Source organism: Podarcis vaucheri, assembly GCF_965113315.1.
Source record: "Podarcis vaucheri genome assembly, chromosome: 6".
Taxonomy (NCBI): domain Eukaryota; kingdom Metazoa; phylum Chordata; class Lepidosauria; order Squamata; family Lacertidae; genus Podarcis; species Podarcis vaucheri.
The window spans coordinates 14,364,881-14,383,216 of NC_138764.1; the positions used below are offsets into that span (position 1 = coordinate 14,364,881).

Below are 18,336 nucleotides of genomic sequence, written 5' to 3' on the forward strand. Positions count from 1 at the left end.
TCTGATGGGAGGGTGTTCCACAGGGTGGGCGCCATCCCTGAGAAGGCCCTCTGACTGGTTCCCTGTAACCTCACCCTGCAGTGAGGGAATCGTCAGAAGGCCTTTGGCGCTGGACCTCAGTGTCCGAGCTGAATGATGGGGGTGGAGACGCTCTTTTGGGTATACTGGGCCGGATTAAGATAGTGGCATCTGGGTAGAGGATCTTTCACCCTTTGCCACTGTTTTTGTCTTGGTCAGACTTGCTGTCACCATGTGCCTGCTGTTCACATTAGGAGGAAAGTTCCCTGTGGTGGCAAATTTGAAGTTTAGTTTGACGCTATGAGCCCCTTATCACTCAACTACTTAGCTCATTTGCACTATCCTTATGACATCAATACAACTAACCCAATGGCAACTAGGTCAATAATGGATCAGTCGCATTATTGGTTGACCTATTCTATGGGGCTGACGTCCTCAGAAGCCCAACTCTGCCTTTTCTTGGCTGCTAGGTCAGTCATTGCCACTGGATCTTCAGGGCTCCTGAGCCATCAATTCTTTGCCTGGGATAACACTCTTAGCCACTGCGTTTCACCAGCGCAAAGTAGTTGCATAAACATTACTGAAAACCTATGGATACTGTCTTCCTGACAGAACATGAAGCACCTGACAAGCCTGCCATACGACTCTGTGAAAATGGAACCTTGCTATCTGAAAGTTGACTTCCTTCAAGAGCAACTCCAGGACCTCAAGAGCCGCTTCAAATTCTATGATATTGGCTTGGTTATTCAGATGACCCAGAACGTCATGCAGGAGGTACTGTAAAATTCACATTTATTTTGACAGTCAGCCTAGGTTTTGGTCTTGGTGCGTGCACCCCTTATTGTTGTCAGTGGCTCAACACACATTCAGATTACTGGCCAATTTCCAGTGGGGTAGTATTGATTTCTAAGGTGTTAAAGGTAAAGGTAAAGGGACCCCTGACCATTAGGTCCAGTCGTGACCGACTCTGGGGTTGCGTGCTCATCTCGCTCTATAGGCCGAGGGAGCCGGCGTTTGTCCGCAGACAGCTTCCGGGTCATGTGGCTAGCATGCCTAAGCCGCTTCGGGCAAACCAGAGCAGTGCACGGAAATGCCGTTTACCTTCCCGCCGGAATGGTACCTATTTATCTACTTGCACTCTGACGTGCTTTTGAACTGCTAGGTTGGCAGGAGCAGGGACCGAGCAATGGGAGCTCACCCCGTCGCGGGGATTCGAACCGCCGACCTTCTGATCGGCAAGTCCTAGGCTCTGTGGTTAAGCACTCCCAAATGCTATCTGGAAAACGGTTCGCCCCATCAGAGCCAAGCCAGAATTCTGACCAGCCGTCTCAGAAATCCAGCTCTGGAGTGTGTGCCTTCTAAGCCAAGGTCCCTAAGCTCTTAGTTCAGTTACTGGAGCAGGAAGTGAAGAATATAGAAGTCACTCACCTGATACGAGTGAAGAAAGTCAAGCAAATGGAAACTATATCAGACCAGATTGATGCAAAGACTTCATGTTGCCTGCCCATCGCAGGAGATGATGTCACTGTTCCCTTCTGTGCCTGAAGAGGATTCACAATAATCACCAGGCTAGATCCCATCCCCAGACCACAAGGCTCCTGAATTAAGCCGTAGAGTCTCTGACAGAACCAAGATGATGATGTGCTCAAGTGTCTCGAGGTTGATGTCGACTGAAAGGTCCATCTTGGTGACTTGGAATTTTGAGGGCAAATAAATATGGCATCTATCTCTCAATGTGTTTATAGCTTATGGGAAATGCTGTATATACCTTCGATCACCTGCTGAGTCTAAGCCATCATAGGGATGCAGCCAAAGTGTCAACAGCCATTGAGAAAGTCAAACTCCGTGTTCTTAAGGTATGCTGTTTATTTACTTATTCCTGTGCAAGGGAAATCTAGGGGTGTAGTGTCTATTATAATTATATATATATCACCGCATTTAGACTTGTTAGACCAGTGGTTCGCAAAGGGTGTGGCAGGAGACAATGGCAAGTGGGGTGGGAAGACACAAGGATGATCAAAGAGATATTTAAACATTTCAGGCTTGTTTATAATATATTTTGGGAATGAATCATCGTCTTATGCAGTTGCATTGTTTCATACTTTCAGTGCTCCCTCTTAGGAACAGCCACTGCTCATATTATAAACATGTTCATAGTATAAAGTAGTTGAGTTCTATGTTACAAATCAAGCACTGCTGGGGGTTGTTTCTTTTTGTTTTCCATTGTATTTGTTAACAGTTAAAAATTTGGCATGGTGCAAACCAATTTTTTATTGTGGCCCAGAGAAGAAAAAGTTTGAGAACCACCGTATTACGACGCTTGTTACACAGAAGCAGCTTCAAACATATGTTTTAAAAACACAAAACACTAAAAAATGAACACCTCCATGCAAAGACACAGATTATTTTATATATATATATATACACACACACACACATATATATATATACTGTGTGTGAGTGTGTATATATACACACACACACACACACACACACACACACACACACATACACAGAACAATCCTCGCAACCCCCTAGTAACGGCCTCAGGAAGATACAACAGCACACTTACAGTTTAAAAATAAATTATCATCTTGGTCTATCAGAAGCCTAGGAGAAAGGGTACATTCCTTCAATTTCTATTAATGTATAGCCTGGACATGTGTTTCCATTTCTTAGCGTTGGTAAGGAGCTGCTGTGTGAAGGGACGCTGCCACTGAACCCCACTCCCAGTACCAGCACCCCTGCAGCTAGACCAAATGGTTAGGGGGGTTGTGAGGTTAGGGCTGTGAAGATGCAGCAGCAAAACCAGACTGGCTGTCTTGCGTGTCAAGACTCCGAGGCCTCCCCTTATGTTGAATAATAACACCTCCTGGACACAGTATTTTAGGTTAATGGGCAAATAAAGGTCACAACTTTATTGGTTACAGAATGTGAGTGGTATTGGCTTATTAGGCATTGGAATTGAATTGACTATACAGTCATACCTCAAGTTACGTCCGCTTCATGTTACGTTCTTTCAGGATACGTTCCGCAGCGACCTGGAAGTACCGGAAAGGGTTACTTCCGGGTTTCACCGCTCGTGCATGCACAGATGCGCAAAATGATGTCACGGGCATGCACAGAAGCGGCGAATCGCAACCCGCGCATTGCGCAGGCGCGCCGCTGCAGGTTGCGAATGGGCCTCCGGAATGGATCCAGTTCGCAACCAGAGGTACCACTGTATCTGACTCCTGCCTGCTGTGCAGGTAGTCCAGTAAGGGTCAACCACCAATAGGGGGAGCCCTGTTGATGTACATCAACTAAGAGCTCCCCCAGGGTCCCTGATGGGGTCATGGCATGGCTCTAGCCCCTAGCCGGGCTTCGGACAAGATCCGCAGCTCCGGATCCCTTTAACGGAATACCCTTAAAATGGAGGAGCAGGTGATGGTCACAACCTCCACTCCCCAGAACCAGGTTCTACCAATGCGCCAAACCTTACAAAAGTTGTGAGGATTGCTACGAGGTAGGCAAAAACCGAATGGCCAGTGCCAATTTGCCAAGTGGAAAAAAACCTACCGGGCCCCCTCAACAGGTGACCAACCGAGGTCCATAGCAAGGCCAAGATGTTGAACGCATGAAAAGAGGGTGGGAGAAGGAACCAGAAGGGAGATCCTCCGGCGACTGCTTAAATGCACTAAGCCACGCCCCTTGGCCAGCTGGATTGGCTGGCTGGGGTCCGTGACGCAGGGACTCCCTGTGTGCAGAAGGCCATGTGTCCTACCTGCAACACCGCCTCACAAGGAAGTGGAGCGGCCTTGCCAATGCGTTCACACAGTTGCAACTTCAATGCTGCCCTGCCCCTGGCCAGGTGAGCTGTAGCGACGCAAATCCACCATGCCACGCACTCCTGTCCAATGCTAAGAAATGGAAATACCGTACTTTTCTGTCTATTAGATGCCCCCGTGTATAAGGACATCCCCCCCCCCCATTTTGGGGGACTCAATTTTAAGAAATTGAGGGGAGATGGCCCAAAGTTGTTGAGCCTCGTCCCTCACGTAGCTGCGGAAAGGAAACACTCCCTAGATCATTTCCTGCGCGCAGGTACGGAGTGTTTCCCTCACGCAACAGCATCGAGGGAAGTTGCGCTCCAGCCAGCCAGCCAGCTTGTTGGCCGGAGGGCAACTTCCCCTGATGCCGCTACGTGCGGGAAATGATCTAGAGAGTGCTTCCCTCACGCAGCGGCATCGGGGGAAGCTGCGCGCCACTAGTCAGCGCCCCCGGATCGCTCCCTGCGCACAGCATGTCTGTGTATTGGACGACCCCAGTTTTTTGACATGATTTTTGTGTCAAAAAACCTCGTCCAATACACAGAAAAATACGGTAAGTGTTCATAAAGGTAAAGGGACTCCTGACCATTAGGTCCAGTCGTGGCCGACTCTGGGGTTGCGGCGCTCATCTCGCTTTATTGCCCAAGGGAGCCGACGTACAGCTTCCGGGTCATGTGGCCAGCATGACTAAGCCGCTTCTGGCGAACCAGGGCAGCGCACGGAAACGTCGTTTACCTTCCCCCTGGAGTGGTACCTATTTATCTACTTGCACTTTGACATGCTTTCGAACTGCTAGGTTGGCAGGAACAGGGACCGAGCAACGGGAGCTCACCCCGTCGCAGGGATTCGAACTGCCGACCTTCTGATCGGCAAGTCCTAGGCTCTGTGGTTTAACCCATAGCGCCACCCGCGTCCCTAATGTTCCTAAAGTGTTCATAGTACATATTAATAGATATTCGGGGAAGAAATATCTTAAGTGGATCTGAAGGACTCTGCAACGCCGCTCCATCACACCGGCCACTCCTGCTATTATTGGTTGTCTCATTCTGAATGTAATCATGCAACAGCTCTAGCTCGGTTGCAAAAGAAGACACAATTTCTGTTGTTTTAATAGTGCGTGATAAGTTGTGCATCCCCTTTCCCCCCACAGTTATTAAAAGGTCCCGAAGCCCTGTCCTCCTTTGCCCCTTTCACCCTGCTGTAGCCATTTTGTAAATGTGTGAAGTTGGTGCGTATCCAATTGTTGATTGGAATGAAAGCAAAAATTAATCTGAGGTTTTCTAATCTACAAGATTAGAAACAATCTGAAGGTAGAGTAAATGTAATAAAAATTGCATCAGATGCTTCTTATTTTATTAATAACACTTATGATAAGTGAGTCATGTGTGATAGAACAAGGAGTCTTTTGAGGAGGTGTGTGTGTGTGTTCACTTCTTACACACACACACAAACACATACATTTATTTTTAACATGTGGATTTTATAGATTGTGCACATTATACTTTGCAAGAACAAAAGAAGGGACTTGGTTAAAGCAACTGTTTCCAAAGAATTCCTGGAATAGTTTGAAAAGAAACTATAGATTGCCTTTGTGCACTGATTTTGGAATGGGGTTTACTTGATTTTGTGCAGAAAGCTGGGAGACGTTTGCCAGCACATTCAGATCTCGCAGCTGATTCTATTTATTTATTTTTAAATTGACAGCAATATGACTATGACAGCAGTACCGCCCGGAAAAAGATATTTCAGGATGCCTTGGTCCAAATCTCGTTGCCCACGCTTCAGCGGACATTGGCGTCAACGTGTAAGCCGGTAAGTTACAATACCTGTATTTGTGTATTTGAATTAAAAGGAGAGGAAGGATTTGCATACTGAAGCTACTGGGCTTATCATTGTGAATGGGCATTTAAATAATAATAATAATAATAATTTATTATTTATACCCCGCCCATCTGGCTGGGCTTCCCCAGCCACTCTGGGCGGCTTCCAAAAAAATATTAAAATATTGTAATACATCAAACATTAAAAGCTTCCCTAAACAGGGCTGCTTTCAGATTTCTAAAACTCTGGTAGTTGTTGTTCTCTTTGACATTGGTGGGAGAACGTTCCACAGGGAGGGCGCCACTACCGAGAAGGCCCTCTGCCTGGTTCCCTGTAACTTGGCTTCTCGCTGTGAGGGAACCGCCAGAAGGCCCTTGGTGCTGGACCTCAATGTCCAGGTAGAATGATGGGGGTGGAGACGCTCCTTCAGGTATCCTGGACCGAGACCGTTTAGGGCTTTAAAGGTCAGCACCAACACTTTGAATTGTGCTCGGAAACGTACTGGGAGCCAATGTAGGTCTTTCAATACCAGGGTTATATGGTCTCGGCAGCTGCTCCCAGTCACCAGTCTAGCTGCCGCATTCTGGATTAGTTGTAGTTTCCGGGTCACCTTCAAAGGTAGCTCCACGTAGAGCGCATTGCAGTAGTCCAAGCGGGAGATAACTAGAGCATGCACCACTCTGGTGCGACAGTCCACGGGCAGGTAGGGTCCCAGCCTGCGTACCAGATGGAGCTGGTAAACAGCTGCCCTGGACACAGAATTGACCTGTGCCTCCATGGACACCTGTGATTCCAAAATGACTCCCAGGCTGTGCACCTGGTCCTTCAGGGGCACAGTTACCCCATTCATGACCAGGGAATCCTCCACACCTGCCCGCCTCCTGTCTCCCAAAAACAGTACTTCTGTCTTGTCAGGATTCAACCTTAATCTGTTAGCCGCCATCCATCCTCCCCCCAAAAAATATTACAATGTCTTTTAAATCACAGAATGGGCTTATGAAGCCTTGGTCATCCTCCTTTCCTGCTCTTGGAGCCAAGGAAATATATTCTGACTGTAGGATGCATTTCTCGAAAACAGACAGTACCCTTTCCCCTTTCTGTTATGTACAGTTCGGCATAGTAAGTCATTGCTAGTGCATTTGTGGCAATGACGTCTATTACAAAACACAAGTGGTGGCAATCAGAAGAATGATCAGGGTGGGAAGATACAGTGGTGCCCCGCAAGACAAATGCCTCGCAAGACGGAAAACCCGCTAAACGAAAGGGTTTTCCATTTTTGAGCTGCTTCGCAAGACGAATTTCCCTATGGGCTTGCTTCGCAAGACGAAAACGTCTTGCGAGTGTTCCGATTTTTTTCCACCTTTCCCCCCCTTTTTCTAAGCCGCTAAGCCGCTAATAGCCTTTTAGCCGCTAAGCCGCTAAGCCTTTAATAGCCGCTAAGCCGCTAAACCGCTAATAGCGCTAATCCGCTAAGCCGCTAATAGGGTTGCTTCGCAAGACGAAAAAACCGCTAGACGAAGAGACTCGCGGAACGGATTAATTTCGTCTTGCGAGGCACCACTGTACCTTTGTAGTCTGGCACTGGCCAACAACAGAGTGTAGGATGAAGAGGGGCAACTGCGCCGTACCCCAAACAGTATTCCTGACCACAGCCATATAAGCAGACGAGTTTCACATTTTGACAACCCTGTATATTCTGTGGCCTCACAGGAGCTATAAAGGTGGGTGGCGCTGTGCGCTAAACCACTGAGCCTCTTGGGCTTGCCGATCAGAAGATCAGCAGTTTGAATCCCCATGCTGTGCTGAGCTCTCATTGCTCTGCCCCAGCTCCTGCCAACCTAGCAGTTTGAAAGCACACCAGTGCAAGTAGATAAATAGGTACTGCTGTGGCGGGAAGGTAAACAGCGTTTCTGTGCTTTCTGGTTTCTGTCACGGTGTCCCATTTCACCAGAAGCGGTTTTGTCCTGCTGGCCACGTGACCTGGAAAGCTGTCTGGGGACAAACGCCGGCTCCCTCGGCCTGAAAGTGAGATGAATGCTGCAACCCCATAGTCGCCTTTGACTGGACTTAACCATCCAGGGGTCCTTTACCTTTTTACCTTACTTCCTATGTAGTACTTACTTGGATGGAATTGCATACACCAAATATGTGGTAAACCTCTGCACATTTGGCCTAAAACGTGGATACTAAAAATTGTGGATTACTGAAATCTGTGGCAGCATTTGTCTGGGAGTGGGCGGATACCGATGTGTAATGGCCTTGAAGCTACACAGAAAATACAAGAATTGCAGACAGCATCTTGTTTCACTAGGTGTGAGGACTATGAAGGGAGCGCTAGCTTTGCTCCTCTTGCACACTCAAAACACGCACAATGAAGTTCTGGCTCCTTTGCACCCCATAGTCACATTTGAGTGGACTTAACTGTCCAGGGATCCTTTCCCTTTTCCCTTTTACATATTCCGTGACCAAGCTGTAGTGATTGATCCAAGGGTAGTTGGAGGTGGGAATCTTCACTGATCTAGACATAGATGAAGCCATATGAAAGGATAATATCACACACACATACATATGAGCCATTTTGGTCATAATGATAAGCTATGGGCAACACAGGAAATTGATTCATTTGGATTTTCTCTTCCTTGCATTTTCCAATCTCCTTTGCATGGAGGGGTGCATAAGATCTGATTGGGTGAAAGCAGGAGGCACAAGAAGCACATATAAAATCATAGAATTTTAGAGTTGGAAAGGGGACACAGAGGGTCATCTAGTCCAACCCCTGGCAATGCAAGAACAACTACTTGAAATAAGCTCCATTGCCCTTCTTGAAATAAGTTCTGTGAAAGCTTTTTAAAAGCGGCAGCCTGCTGCACAACACTGCTAGCCCACAAGGTGGCTTGATAGCTTAGTCGGCAGAGCATGAGACTCTTAATCTCAGGGTTGTGGGTTTGAGCCCCATGTTGGGTGAAAAGATTCCTGCACTGTTGGGAGTTGGACTAGATGACCCTTGGGGTCCCTTCCAACTCTATGATTTTTACCTTTGAACAGGTCTGGAATATACTCGGAGTCAAGAGTGGATTTCATGCTCTTTATTCAGCTCATAGTGGTGAGGAGGAATGGAAGTTCCCCCAGAATGTCTGCTTTATATACATTATTTACACAATGGGCTCCACATGATTCGCTAATTCCAGGATTCACCTGTAGGCCAATCAGGCTGCGGATTCACTTCCACCTGGAGCTGGATTGGTTGGCTCCTGTGGACCAATCAGACTTCTGCATTCTGGAGTCTATTATTCTAGAACCAATCAGACTGCTGCATTTTGGATCCTATTCCACTCAATACATAACAAGGTCTTTCCTTAGTTAGCTGCTGTTTCGCATATTCCATTCCCCCCCCCCCCGATAATAGTCTTTGCGAAGGAGAATGTGTGGACAACGGATGGGTCTAATTTGCAGCAAGTGTACAGCTTGGCGGGGGCGGGGCGGGCGGGAAATGCCTGTCGTTTCCCCTTGTGGAGCCATCAGCTGAATTCTTTTTTTAAAAAATGTTCTTATTAGCAATTTCAACACAACAAATTATCAAAACATATCATATTCATTATTCCCCCCCTTCTCCCCCTCGAATCCTCCCCCCCAGACTTTCCTCAGCTCCTCTCTCTGTTTTCTCAGCACATATTATTCTCTGCATGTTATGAAATTATAAATCTCCTTACATTATCTATCTACCATGTTATCAACCAATAAATTTGGTCAGCCATAAGCCGAATTCTGCCAGTATTGGTCCTTACAGCAAAGATGGTAAGAAATAGATGCAGATGGTGTAGCTGTCTTTACAAAGGAGGCATGAAAGCAGCCGATAAAAGAGATGGAGAGTAGTTATTAGTACAGACTTATCTCCAGGCTCACTATGTTCTTGAGCTAGTCTAGGGATTCTGTCCATTTTGTTTGCTGTATTTGCCAAATGATACCAAACTAGAGCCAGTGCTCTGGGTTTCTTCTTCTTGTTGTTGTTTAGTCGTTTAGTCATGTCTGACTCTTCGTGACCCCATGGACAGAGCACGCCAGGCACTTCTGCCTTCCATCGCCTCCCGCAGTTTGGTCAAACTCATGCCTGTAGCTTTGAGAACACTATCCAACCATCTCGTCCTCTGTCATCCCCTTCTCCTTGTGCCCTCCATCTTTCCCAACATCAGGGTCTCTTCCAGGGAGTCTTCTCTTCTCATGAGGTGGCCAAAGTATTGGAGCCTCAGCTTCACGATCTGTCCCTCCAGTGAGCACTCAGGGCTGATTTTCTTCAGAATGGAGAGGTTTGATCTTCTTGCAGTCCGTGGGACTCTCAAGAGTCTCCTCCAGCACCATAATTCAAAAGCATCCATTCTTCGGCGATCAGCCTTCTTTATAGTCCAGCTTTCACTTCCATACATCACTACTGGGAAAACCATAGCTTTTACTATACAGACCTTTGTTGACAAGGTTATGTCTCTACTTTTTAAGATGCTGTCTAGGTTTGTCACTGCTTTTCTCCCAAGAAGCAGGCGTCTTTTAATTCCGTGGCTGCTGTCACCATCTGCAGTAATCATGGAGCCCATGAAAGTAAAATCTCTCACTGGCTCCATTTCTTCCCCTTCTATTTGCCAGGAGGTGATGGGCCCAGTGGCCATGATCTTCGTTTTTTTGATGTTGAGCTTCAGACCATATTTTGCGCTCTCCTCTTTCACCCTCATTAAAAGGTTCTTTAATTCCTCCTCACTTTCTGCCATCAAGGTTGTGTCATCTGCATATCTGAAGTTGTTGATATTTCTTCCGGCGATCTTAATTCCGGCTTGGGATTCATCCAGCCCAGCCTTTACATGATGAATTCTGCATATAAGTTAAATAAGCAGGGAGACAATATACAGCCTTGTCATATATTGGGTTTCTTGCCTCATTGGAAAGAACTCTGCTCCCTTGGCTTGCTCACTGTTTCCTGCAAATCCGCCCGCTCCCTCTGAAATTTCTTTTGGCACAGAGCTAAGTTGGGCCTCTTTCACACATGCAGGAAGAACTCTGATTAGCTGCAGTCGGGACGTGCTCCTTTTTAATCCTCTTGACATTGTGTCTCACCCCACAGGAGCTCCAGAAATACGAGCAGTTCATTTTTGCCGAGCACAACAATGTGATCCAAGTCGAAAACGTCTACGAAGAGATTTTGCTGCAAACTTTGCTCGACGAAGCCCTCAAAGGTAACTTCGCTTTCTGTGACAAAACGCTAATAATCCTGCGAAGTAAGAAACTGGCAGCCGTTTTCGAGAGAGGAAGTTTGGCTTTATCCATTTAGTTTCTTCTTAGATGGTGGTCCTCCTTAGATGGTTACTGACTCTACGGGTTCCACCCTCCCCCCCCAAAAAAGAAACCTCAGAGCTTTTAGAGAGTTGGATGGGCTGCCCTACTGCTGAGCAGTTCTCGCCATTATAAAGTTTATCCTAATCTTTAGCTGAAATCTTGTTTCCTGTCATTTTTACCCATTGGTTCTACTCCTGCCCTCTGGAGCAACACAGAACGACTCTGCTCCATCTTCTAAGATGTCTTCCAGACCCTTAATCTCCCCCCTAACAGGCTGAACTTTTCAGGGGGTGGGGTGGGGAGACAGTCTAGGCTCCTGAAGCCATGCCTTATCACCCACCCAGCTCTCAATGCCACCAGGCCCACGCCCATGACCTACTTCTCGCAACCACAACCAGCAGGAGCCTTTGTGTCCCCCCTTACCTTCTGTCAAGCTCTTGCCAGTCCCCTCTGCTCTCTAGACTTAGCCAAGCTTATTCACGAGTGGGATTCAAGGACAGAAACCCAGCAAGATCAACAATTTATTTGGGAAGGGACAATCCCCACCTCCTGAGTTTTCTAGGATTGTGTGTCGTTTTCCTACTGTCCTCTCCACCCTTCCACATCCTTCGGCTGAATTTCTTTTCTCCCCACTTTTTTGTTTTTGTTTATTTCCTGCTTAGTGATAAAAGAGGCTGCCCACTTGAAGAAACATAACCTTTATGAGGAAGTGCACTTGCCTTGTGAAAGTGTTTCCAGTCTGAGTGATCTAAAGACGCCTTCGGGATCAGCACAAGCCAGCCCAGCTAGGAAGCCTTCTGCCAGCTTGATAGAGACATTGGCTACTGACACTCAGAGTAATGAAGTGTTCGGCCCGGAAAAATTGGCTCAGGATGGATGCCACGAGGCTAGGAACAAAAGTGAAGAGAATTCCGGTACTCTATCTAGCATTCCTACTGGAGGAAGGGAAGAGAGGGTGGAGCCACAGCTTCCCACTGTGGTAGAAACAAGTTTGGGTGGAAGCACAGAAAGTGAAAATAAGGTATCCGAGGAAGAGGAAAAGCTTCCGGTTCTTGGAGGTGTGGATGAAATAAGAAGATTGCTAACTGTGACTATTGAACTGCCGCCAGATCCTCCGTCTGAGAAGAAGGAACAAGTTCATGAAACTAGGCTTCTAACGCCACAGGAATCTGCAGAAACGAAGGATAAGGAAGAGGAAAGGAACGTAGAGGAATGTCAAACAGATGAGATGCATGAACCTTCTGAAGAGCATTTTCCACCCAGCACAGAAGCTGCCGATACAAACACAACAGCTATTTCTCTTCCACCCAGTGAAGAAAGTGGTCATATAAACATGGCACGAGTTTCTCTTCCACCCAGTGAAGAAGGAGATTATATAAACGTGACAAGAATTTCTCTTCCATCCAGTGAAGAAGGGGATTATATAAACGTGACGAGAATTTCCCTTCCACCCAGTGAGGAAGGGGATTATATAAACGTGACAAGTGTCTCAGGGGAAGGACGCTACATTACTCACCCGGATCCTTCCAAGGTGTGTGAAGAACTAGGTCTTAGCCCAGGGGCAGAGTCTGAGACAAAGATCAGCGTATGGTACACGGATGTGAAGAGTGACAGCCCTGATCGCCAATCTCAAACAAAGCCAGATGCTGAAAGTGGAAAATCTGGCCAGAGGGAAGGAGACCTTTCCCCTCTTCCTCATGTCCCTATAGAAGAGAAGTCACAGGTAGAACAACATGCTGAAATTAGAAAGCATGACCAGGAAAGAGACGAGCTTCCTTCTCTTCAGTCAGTCCCAGTGGATGACCATTTCCAAACAGGGCATTATGTTGATGAGCCAGGATCTGGCTTGCCGGAAACAGAAGTCCCCTCTCTTCATTCTGTTCTGACCGAAGTGGATTCTCTCTCCTTCCCGGGTTGCTCTGCTGAAGCACAGGAGTCCATTTTGAATATTGCAAAGTTGGCAATAGCGTCAATAAATCTGCCAGTTTCTCCAGAAGCCAAAGAGACTGAAGGTAGCGATGCGGAGGTGTCAGTGAATTTAGACTCCAAAAGCTTCAGCTCTGCTCAGGAGGAAGGTTTGAAGGAAGCAAGTGTGCCTTTGCCAAGTGCAGAAGATGCAGTTGAAGGGGGGAAAGACAGAAGGGGAGATATTGGGGGCAACTGTCCTGAGCCACAGTCTGAGAAATGAAAAAGGTTATCTTGGCTATCTAAAGCCCATCCTTGCAGGGTGTACCCTTAAAATTAGAAAAGAGAGGTCTATTCAAACTCTCAAATCCTATTTGAGAGCACTCGTACATATTGAATCTCCAGCTCCTTGAGAATGCTGATAGTCTGAATCATCTTTCCTCTGCCACTTGCTACTTCTTGTTCGTCGTTCGTTCCCACAACTTGGAAGCTGGCCTCCAAAGACTACTTGCTCTCACCAAAGGGGTGAAGACTTGAGTGACCTGTCAGCGACAGGACTCATTCAACATTTGAAATTGCTTTAAAACTGAGAATATATTCATTGAGGCCGGTGACCCTCTCACGGGAATGAGACCTGTAGCCAAGGGTCAGTAGAACTTACAAGGACCTGATCAAATCAAGTAACCATTAAGGGAGAGTAAAAATCTGCATGAAACATGCTAAGAAGAAAACGCTGGGGAATCTCAAATGACGGGGTGAAACGATTTGCTTATGGGAGTCTTGCACAACATAGTTGTGCATGTAGTTTTGACCTTTGCTATAGCTGAATGATTGCATCTGTATTTAAAAGCTTTGGCAGATTCCCACCCCCACCCCCCCACCCCATTTGGCAGATACTTTGACAGTGGAGTGGTCTGATTCCATTCCTCATAGTTGTGGTTGATATATTTAAAACTGCTAGAATAGTTGGGGCAGGTTTCTCTATCCTATTCTTCTGCACCTTTTGCAGAGCACTTTATACCTTCTTTCCAAAGAAAATGACAGATGTTTACAGCAACTTGTAACGCGTGTCTACAGCTAGGTGCTTTAGCCAGGGCCATTAAAAAAATAAAAAAATAAAAAAATTCTGTCTCAACAATCTACGTTCTATACCAAGAAGAGCAGCATTATGAAAAATGCATATATTATGCAAAATAAGGAGATATGCATATTTGTTACATTACATAATTTATTCCGATCTTTTAGACATGGAAAATGTGCACGATGTCAGATTCCCCCCAATAAATGCCTTTGTTCTTATTGGTCACAATGCTGGAAGCCAGAAGCAGGCTTCTTTTTTAAATGAGCAATTGAGTAGAAAATGGCCTGCATATTTTTTCTTGTACCTCTATAAATAAAAGGTCTGGAGATTTACTATATAAAAAAAGAAAAAGTCAAGTGGAAAATCCAGGGAGGGGTCCTGGGATATCCTAGAAGCAGGGGCAGCTTAAAGTTGTCTCTGAGACTCTTAGTTTTGTGGTTAAATATGCCAGCTCGGCTGTTTAAAACCAAGGTAAAAATGTAGTCTTTCTGGATAACAAATAATACACCAGAACAAAGGTCCTAAATTAAGAGGTAGCACCTATGAAGCTGATTTCATCCTTAGCATAGATTCAGAAACGTACATCGTTAACATATTTTTAGTGATTCTTTTTTGCCAAGTAAATATGCCCAAAATTGTGTGTGTGTGTGTGTGGGGGGGGGGGGTGTTTTGCCTCAAGTGACATAGGCAAAGGGATCTTGTGACATGCCTGGAGTGAATTAGGAGGGCCTCGCAAGGGCAGAGGATCAAAGTGGCACAGAAAACTTGTGTCAGATGTGTGGTACTCTCTTAGTCTTTGATACACCCACTGAAAAGTTTGGCATCGCTACCATGATGCAAGAATAAAATAAAATAAAATAACAGGACCTGATGGAACTAGCACTGAATTGTCTGTTTTTGACATAGGCAACACCAGTAGATTAATTCAAGGGGACATTAAAAAGTTACTTCAGTTGAAGAGCGGTAGACCCACGAGTGCAAAGAGTTGGCAACTTAAAAAACAACCCCAAGAACCATATTGCAAATGTGTCATAAGGTGGACTGGAGTTAATTTGTATATTTTAATGACATTTAATTGACTTTGCATATCTTGAACATGGCAGAGATGAAAGCTATCATTGGTGAAAATATAAGTTAGTGTACGGTATATTTTATATTCACATCAGATATGAGAAATCTGAAAAGCCATTGTTTTGGAGAACCTTTATATCTGGATTTGAACGTAATGAAAGTTGAGCATTTCAGTGAGGGTTTAAAACGATGGACGCCACATTTTATCATACACCACATTTTATCACTTTTATCCTGAGAACTAGAAACTTTTACACTTGTCCTCTGAGAAGCAATTTCAGCCAGATTTCTTTTCAGGCAAGTGAACATAGGATTGCAGCCTTAAATATTAGGAATCCTCGATCTCTTAGCGGACGTTTGTGAGCTGCCTAAATATGCCTGAATTGCATACACCTGTAATTTTGTTTCTGCTGTCACAAACATTTGTGCTTTACTATTGAGATATTTTATATCCATGGCTATATTATTCCATTTCCCCCACATTTGCAGAGTGTCCTCTTCCAGAAAGTAAGGCCTGGGATTGTGGTTTTCTTTTTCTGTAAACAAGTCACAGTTCCAGGTTTGGGAATCACAATACTCCAAAGAACATGCCTTGTAGCTTACAGTAGGGGAGGAGGAGATCAGGAGTGACCATGCAGTTATGCACCAGAATACTGCTTGTTCACAATAAACTTTGGTTTCTGGCTTACGAAGATGTGTACAATACATGCTGTCATTCTGCTTTCCCTGTTCGGTTTCAGGAACTGGAGCTCTGTAAAGCTTATTTTGTAATCAAATCCTAACTCTGTTTCTTTGGAAACGAGTCCCACTTGTTTTGGTTTGGCATGATTCCTCCTTCTAATGAAGCAAATCTTGCACTGCAGCCTTAAAAAGGCAAATCCTTAATTCTTCTGTTTAATCTTTCTCATTGGAGGTTTGTTATTGGACTAACCAACTCGTATTTTAAGTTGTGTTCCCCCACCCTCCCAGTTTTGCCAATTCAGAAGCTGACTTTCTAAGAAAAAATCAAACCAACAGCTAATATGTAATTGTTTTCCCATGGGCAGGATGTCCCAGGTGTCAGGGTTTTTATGTAGGTTCTTTATTTCATTTGATTAACTCTTCTGAACAGATAAATTATGAAACACAGTGTAATGTTTTTAACCTTTCTCAAGTACTTAAGCCGAAATAAAACATTACTATCTCTTCCATTGCGTCTTTTCTTTAAAATGTGATTTGGTACGTATGAGGAATGTTAGATCTGTCACATAATTTCTTCATGCTGTCATGTACTTTTTAGAAAGGTCGTGCTCCAAAAGTCCTAATATTTTTGTGTGGAAATTACTGGTAAATAATGTCTGTCCTGAGTCATGGTCAAAATTGACAGTTTGAACAGTCCAGAGCAGTCTACAAATTGCTCACCCACAACCCATTCCTGCCTTACTATGCTAGAAGGTGCTTCTCTCATATTCTGGTGTTCTCTATCATAAAATTTGCACCTAATAATTCATAATGACTACTCAGTGCGATCGAGACATTCAAACTGTCATTCCAGATACCAAAAATTGCATATTTGAAGATCACTTTACTAACACAGCAGCTGCAATTGATCGATGTCGACTTCCAACCTCAATTTGCAAAACTACCATAGTTGTCATCGAGTAAATAATAAATGCAAGAGTTTTTAGTCATTCTAACTAATCTTAGTTGTGTTTAAAAAAAAATCATTTAACAATGCAATAGGTTTTCATGAATGCGAGTACAGCAGTAGTTTGCAATTGAATTCTGGATTGGTGCTCTGAGAGTGGCTGAAGAAGGAATGTTGCAGAACTGAGCAATTGCTGCAGCTTGATGCTGGATTTGCCTGGTGTGGGGGCAGTTTTTGTTGTGTTTTTTTTTTGCAAACTGGCCTTGTTCAGAACCCTAGCCTGCAATATCAACAACAGACTACATCCCAAGGCTGCTGCAAACCATCCTCTCAAGTCACCCAAACTTTGTGATGTTTATTTTTTTTTAATAAAATATGTATTAAAATTTTACAACAAACATAGGTTCAAAGAACCAAGAAAACTATACCAAAGATTACACATAAACACAGATTACACAAAAAAAGAAAAAAATAACAAGAAAAACACCAAAAAGAGGACCTAAAAGAGAAAAAGGGAAATACAAAAAACAGCTGGCTGGAAAAAGGAAAAAAAAAGTTTAAAAAAGAAAAAATCAATTTTTCAATATCTTTAGGCTCATTTACTTATTTCCTTGACCTCCTCACACCTCCCCTTTTTGTATTCCTGTTTACAAAATCCTTTCAGCAAATCCTTACCCTCTTTCATTTATCTTTGCTCTGTATCTTAACCTATTATAACTATATATTTCCATCCATATAACGATCTATATTTGCATATTCTTATTGACCTTATTACCAAAACCACTTATTTCCATTCCAACATTATTTTAACATTCATTAATTTTACAGTATTTCTTCAAATAGTCTTTAATTTTTTTCCAATCTTCTTCCACCAACTGCAAACTTTGTGATGTTTATACCCAAACCTTGCAATATCATGAGAACAAAATAGTACAGCGCTGAGAACTAGTATCAGAGACTATATATTAAATGTCTTTTTGGAGCTGGGAGATGGAATGGGGACTTGATCCATCCACTCCATGCATCGACCTGGTATTGCAGTACAGTGGACTCTCGGGTTGCAAACGTGATCTGTGCGGAATGCACGTTTGCAACCCGCAGTGCGCATGCACGGGTTGCAATTCGGCGCTTCTGCGCATGTGTGACCACCAAAACCTGGAAGTAATCCGTTCTGGTACTTCTGAGTTTCAGCGGTCTGTAACCCGAAAAAGCGCAACCTGAAGCATCTGTAACCCGAGATATGACTGTACCTCCAGGAACAGTGCACCTCCCTTCTGGGGAGAATATTGCTTGTTAATAGATAAGAGAGAGAGGAAAAAAGAACTAGTATCAGAGGGCTATTAAATATAAAATATGAATAATATTGATATCAAATAAGTCCCGAGTTAGAAAGAGCATGAATTCCCCCCCCCTCTGCTACTACTGTAGTTTCTGTGGGGGGCCCGAGGGTCATCTAGTCCAACCCCCTTTGCAAGGCAGGAATCTCAACTAAATCGTCCAGGAACCATGACACATGGCCATCCAAACCTCTGCTTTAAAACCTCCGAGGAGAGTTCTGTGTGGACTGTTCAAATTGTAGAGCATGAGGCTCTTAGGGTCATGAGAGCCCCACATTGGGCAGGGGATTCCTGCATTGCAAGGCGTTGAACTAGATGACCTGGATGAATCCCAAACCGGAATTAAGA

At 44.7% G+C, this 18,336-nt stretch overlaps 1 protein-coding gene and 1 long non-coding RNA gene across 2 annotated transcripts in view; one reads left to right on the plus strand and one right to left on the minus strand.

Moving 5' to 3' along the window:
• NIBAN1 (niban apoptosis regulator 1) overlaps positions 1–16,212 on the plus strand; it is a 102,139-nt gene extending 85,927 nt beyond the window's left edge. Inside the window, exons 10-14 of the mRNA XM_082225443.1 lie at positions 631–792; positions 1,764–1,874; positions 5,532–5,639; positions 10,756–10,867; positions 11,630–16,212. Coding sequence (XP_082081569.1) covers positions 631–792; positions 1,764–1,874; positions 5,532–5,639; positions 10,756–10,867; positions 11,630–13,155 — 2,019 coding nt within the window. The 3' untranslated portion in view covers positions 13,156–16,212. The remainder of the gene's footprint in view (positions 1–630; positions 793–1,763; positions 1,875–5,531; positions 5,640–10,755; positions 10,868–11,629) is intronic.
• Positions 7,033–18,336, minus strand: part of LOC309533919 — a 34,740-nt gene continuing 23,436 nt past the window's right edge. The window contains exon 2 of the long non-coding RNA XR_014220530.1: positions 7,033–7,214. This is a non-coding gene — a long non-coding RNA (uncharacterized lncRNA). The remainder of the gene's footprint in view (positions 7,215–18,336) is intronic.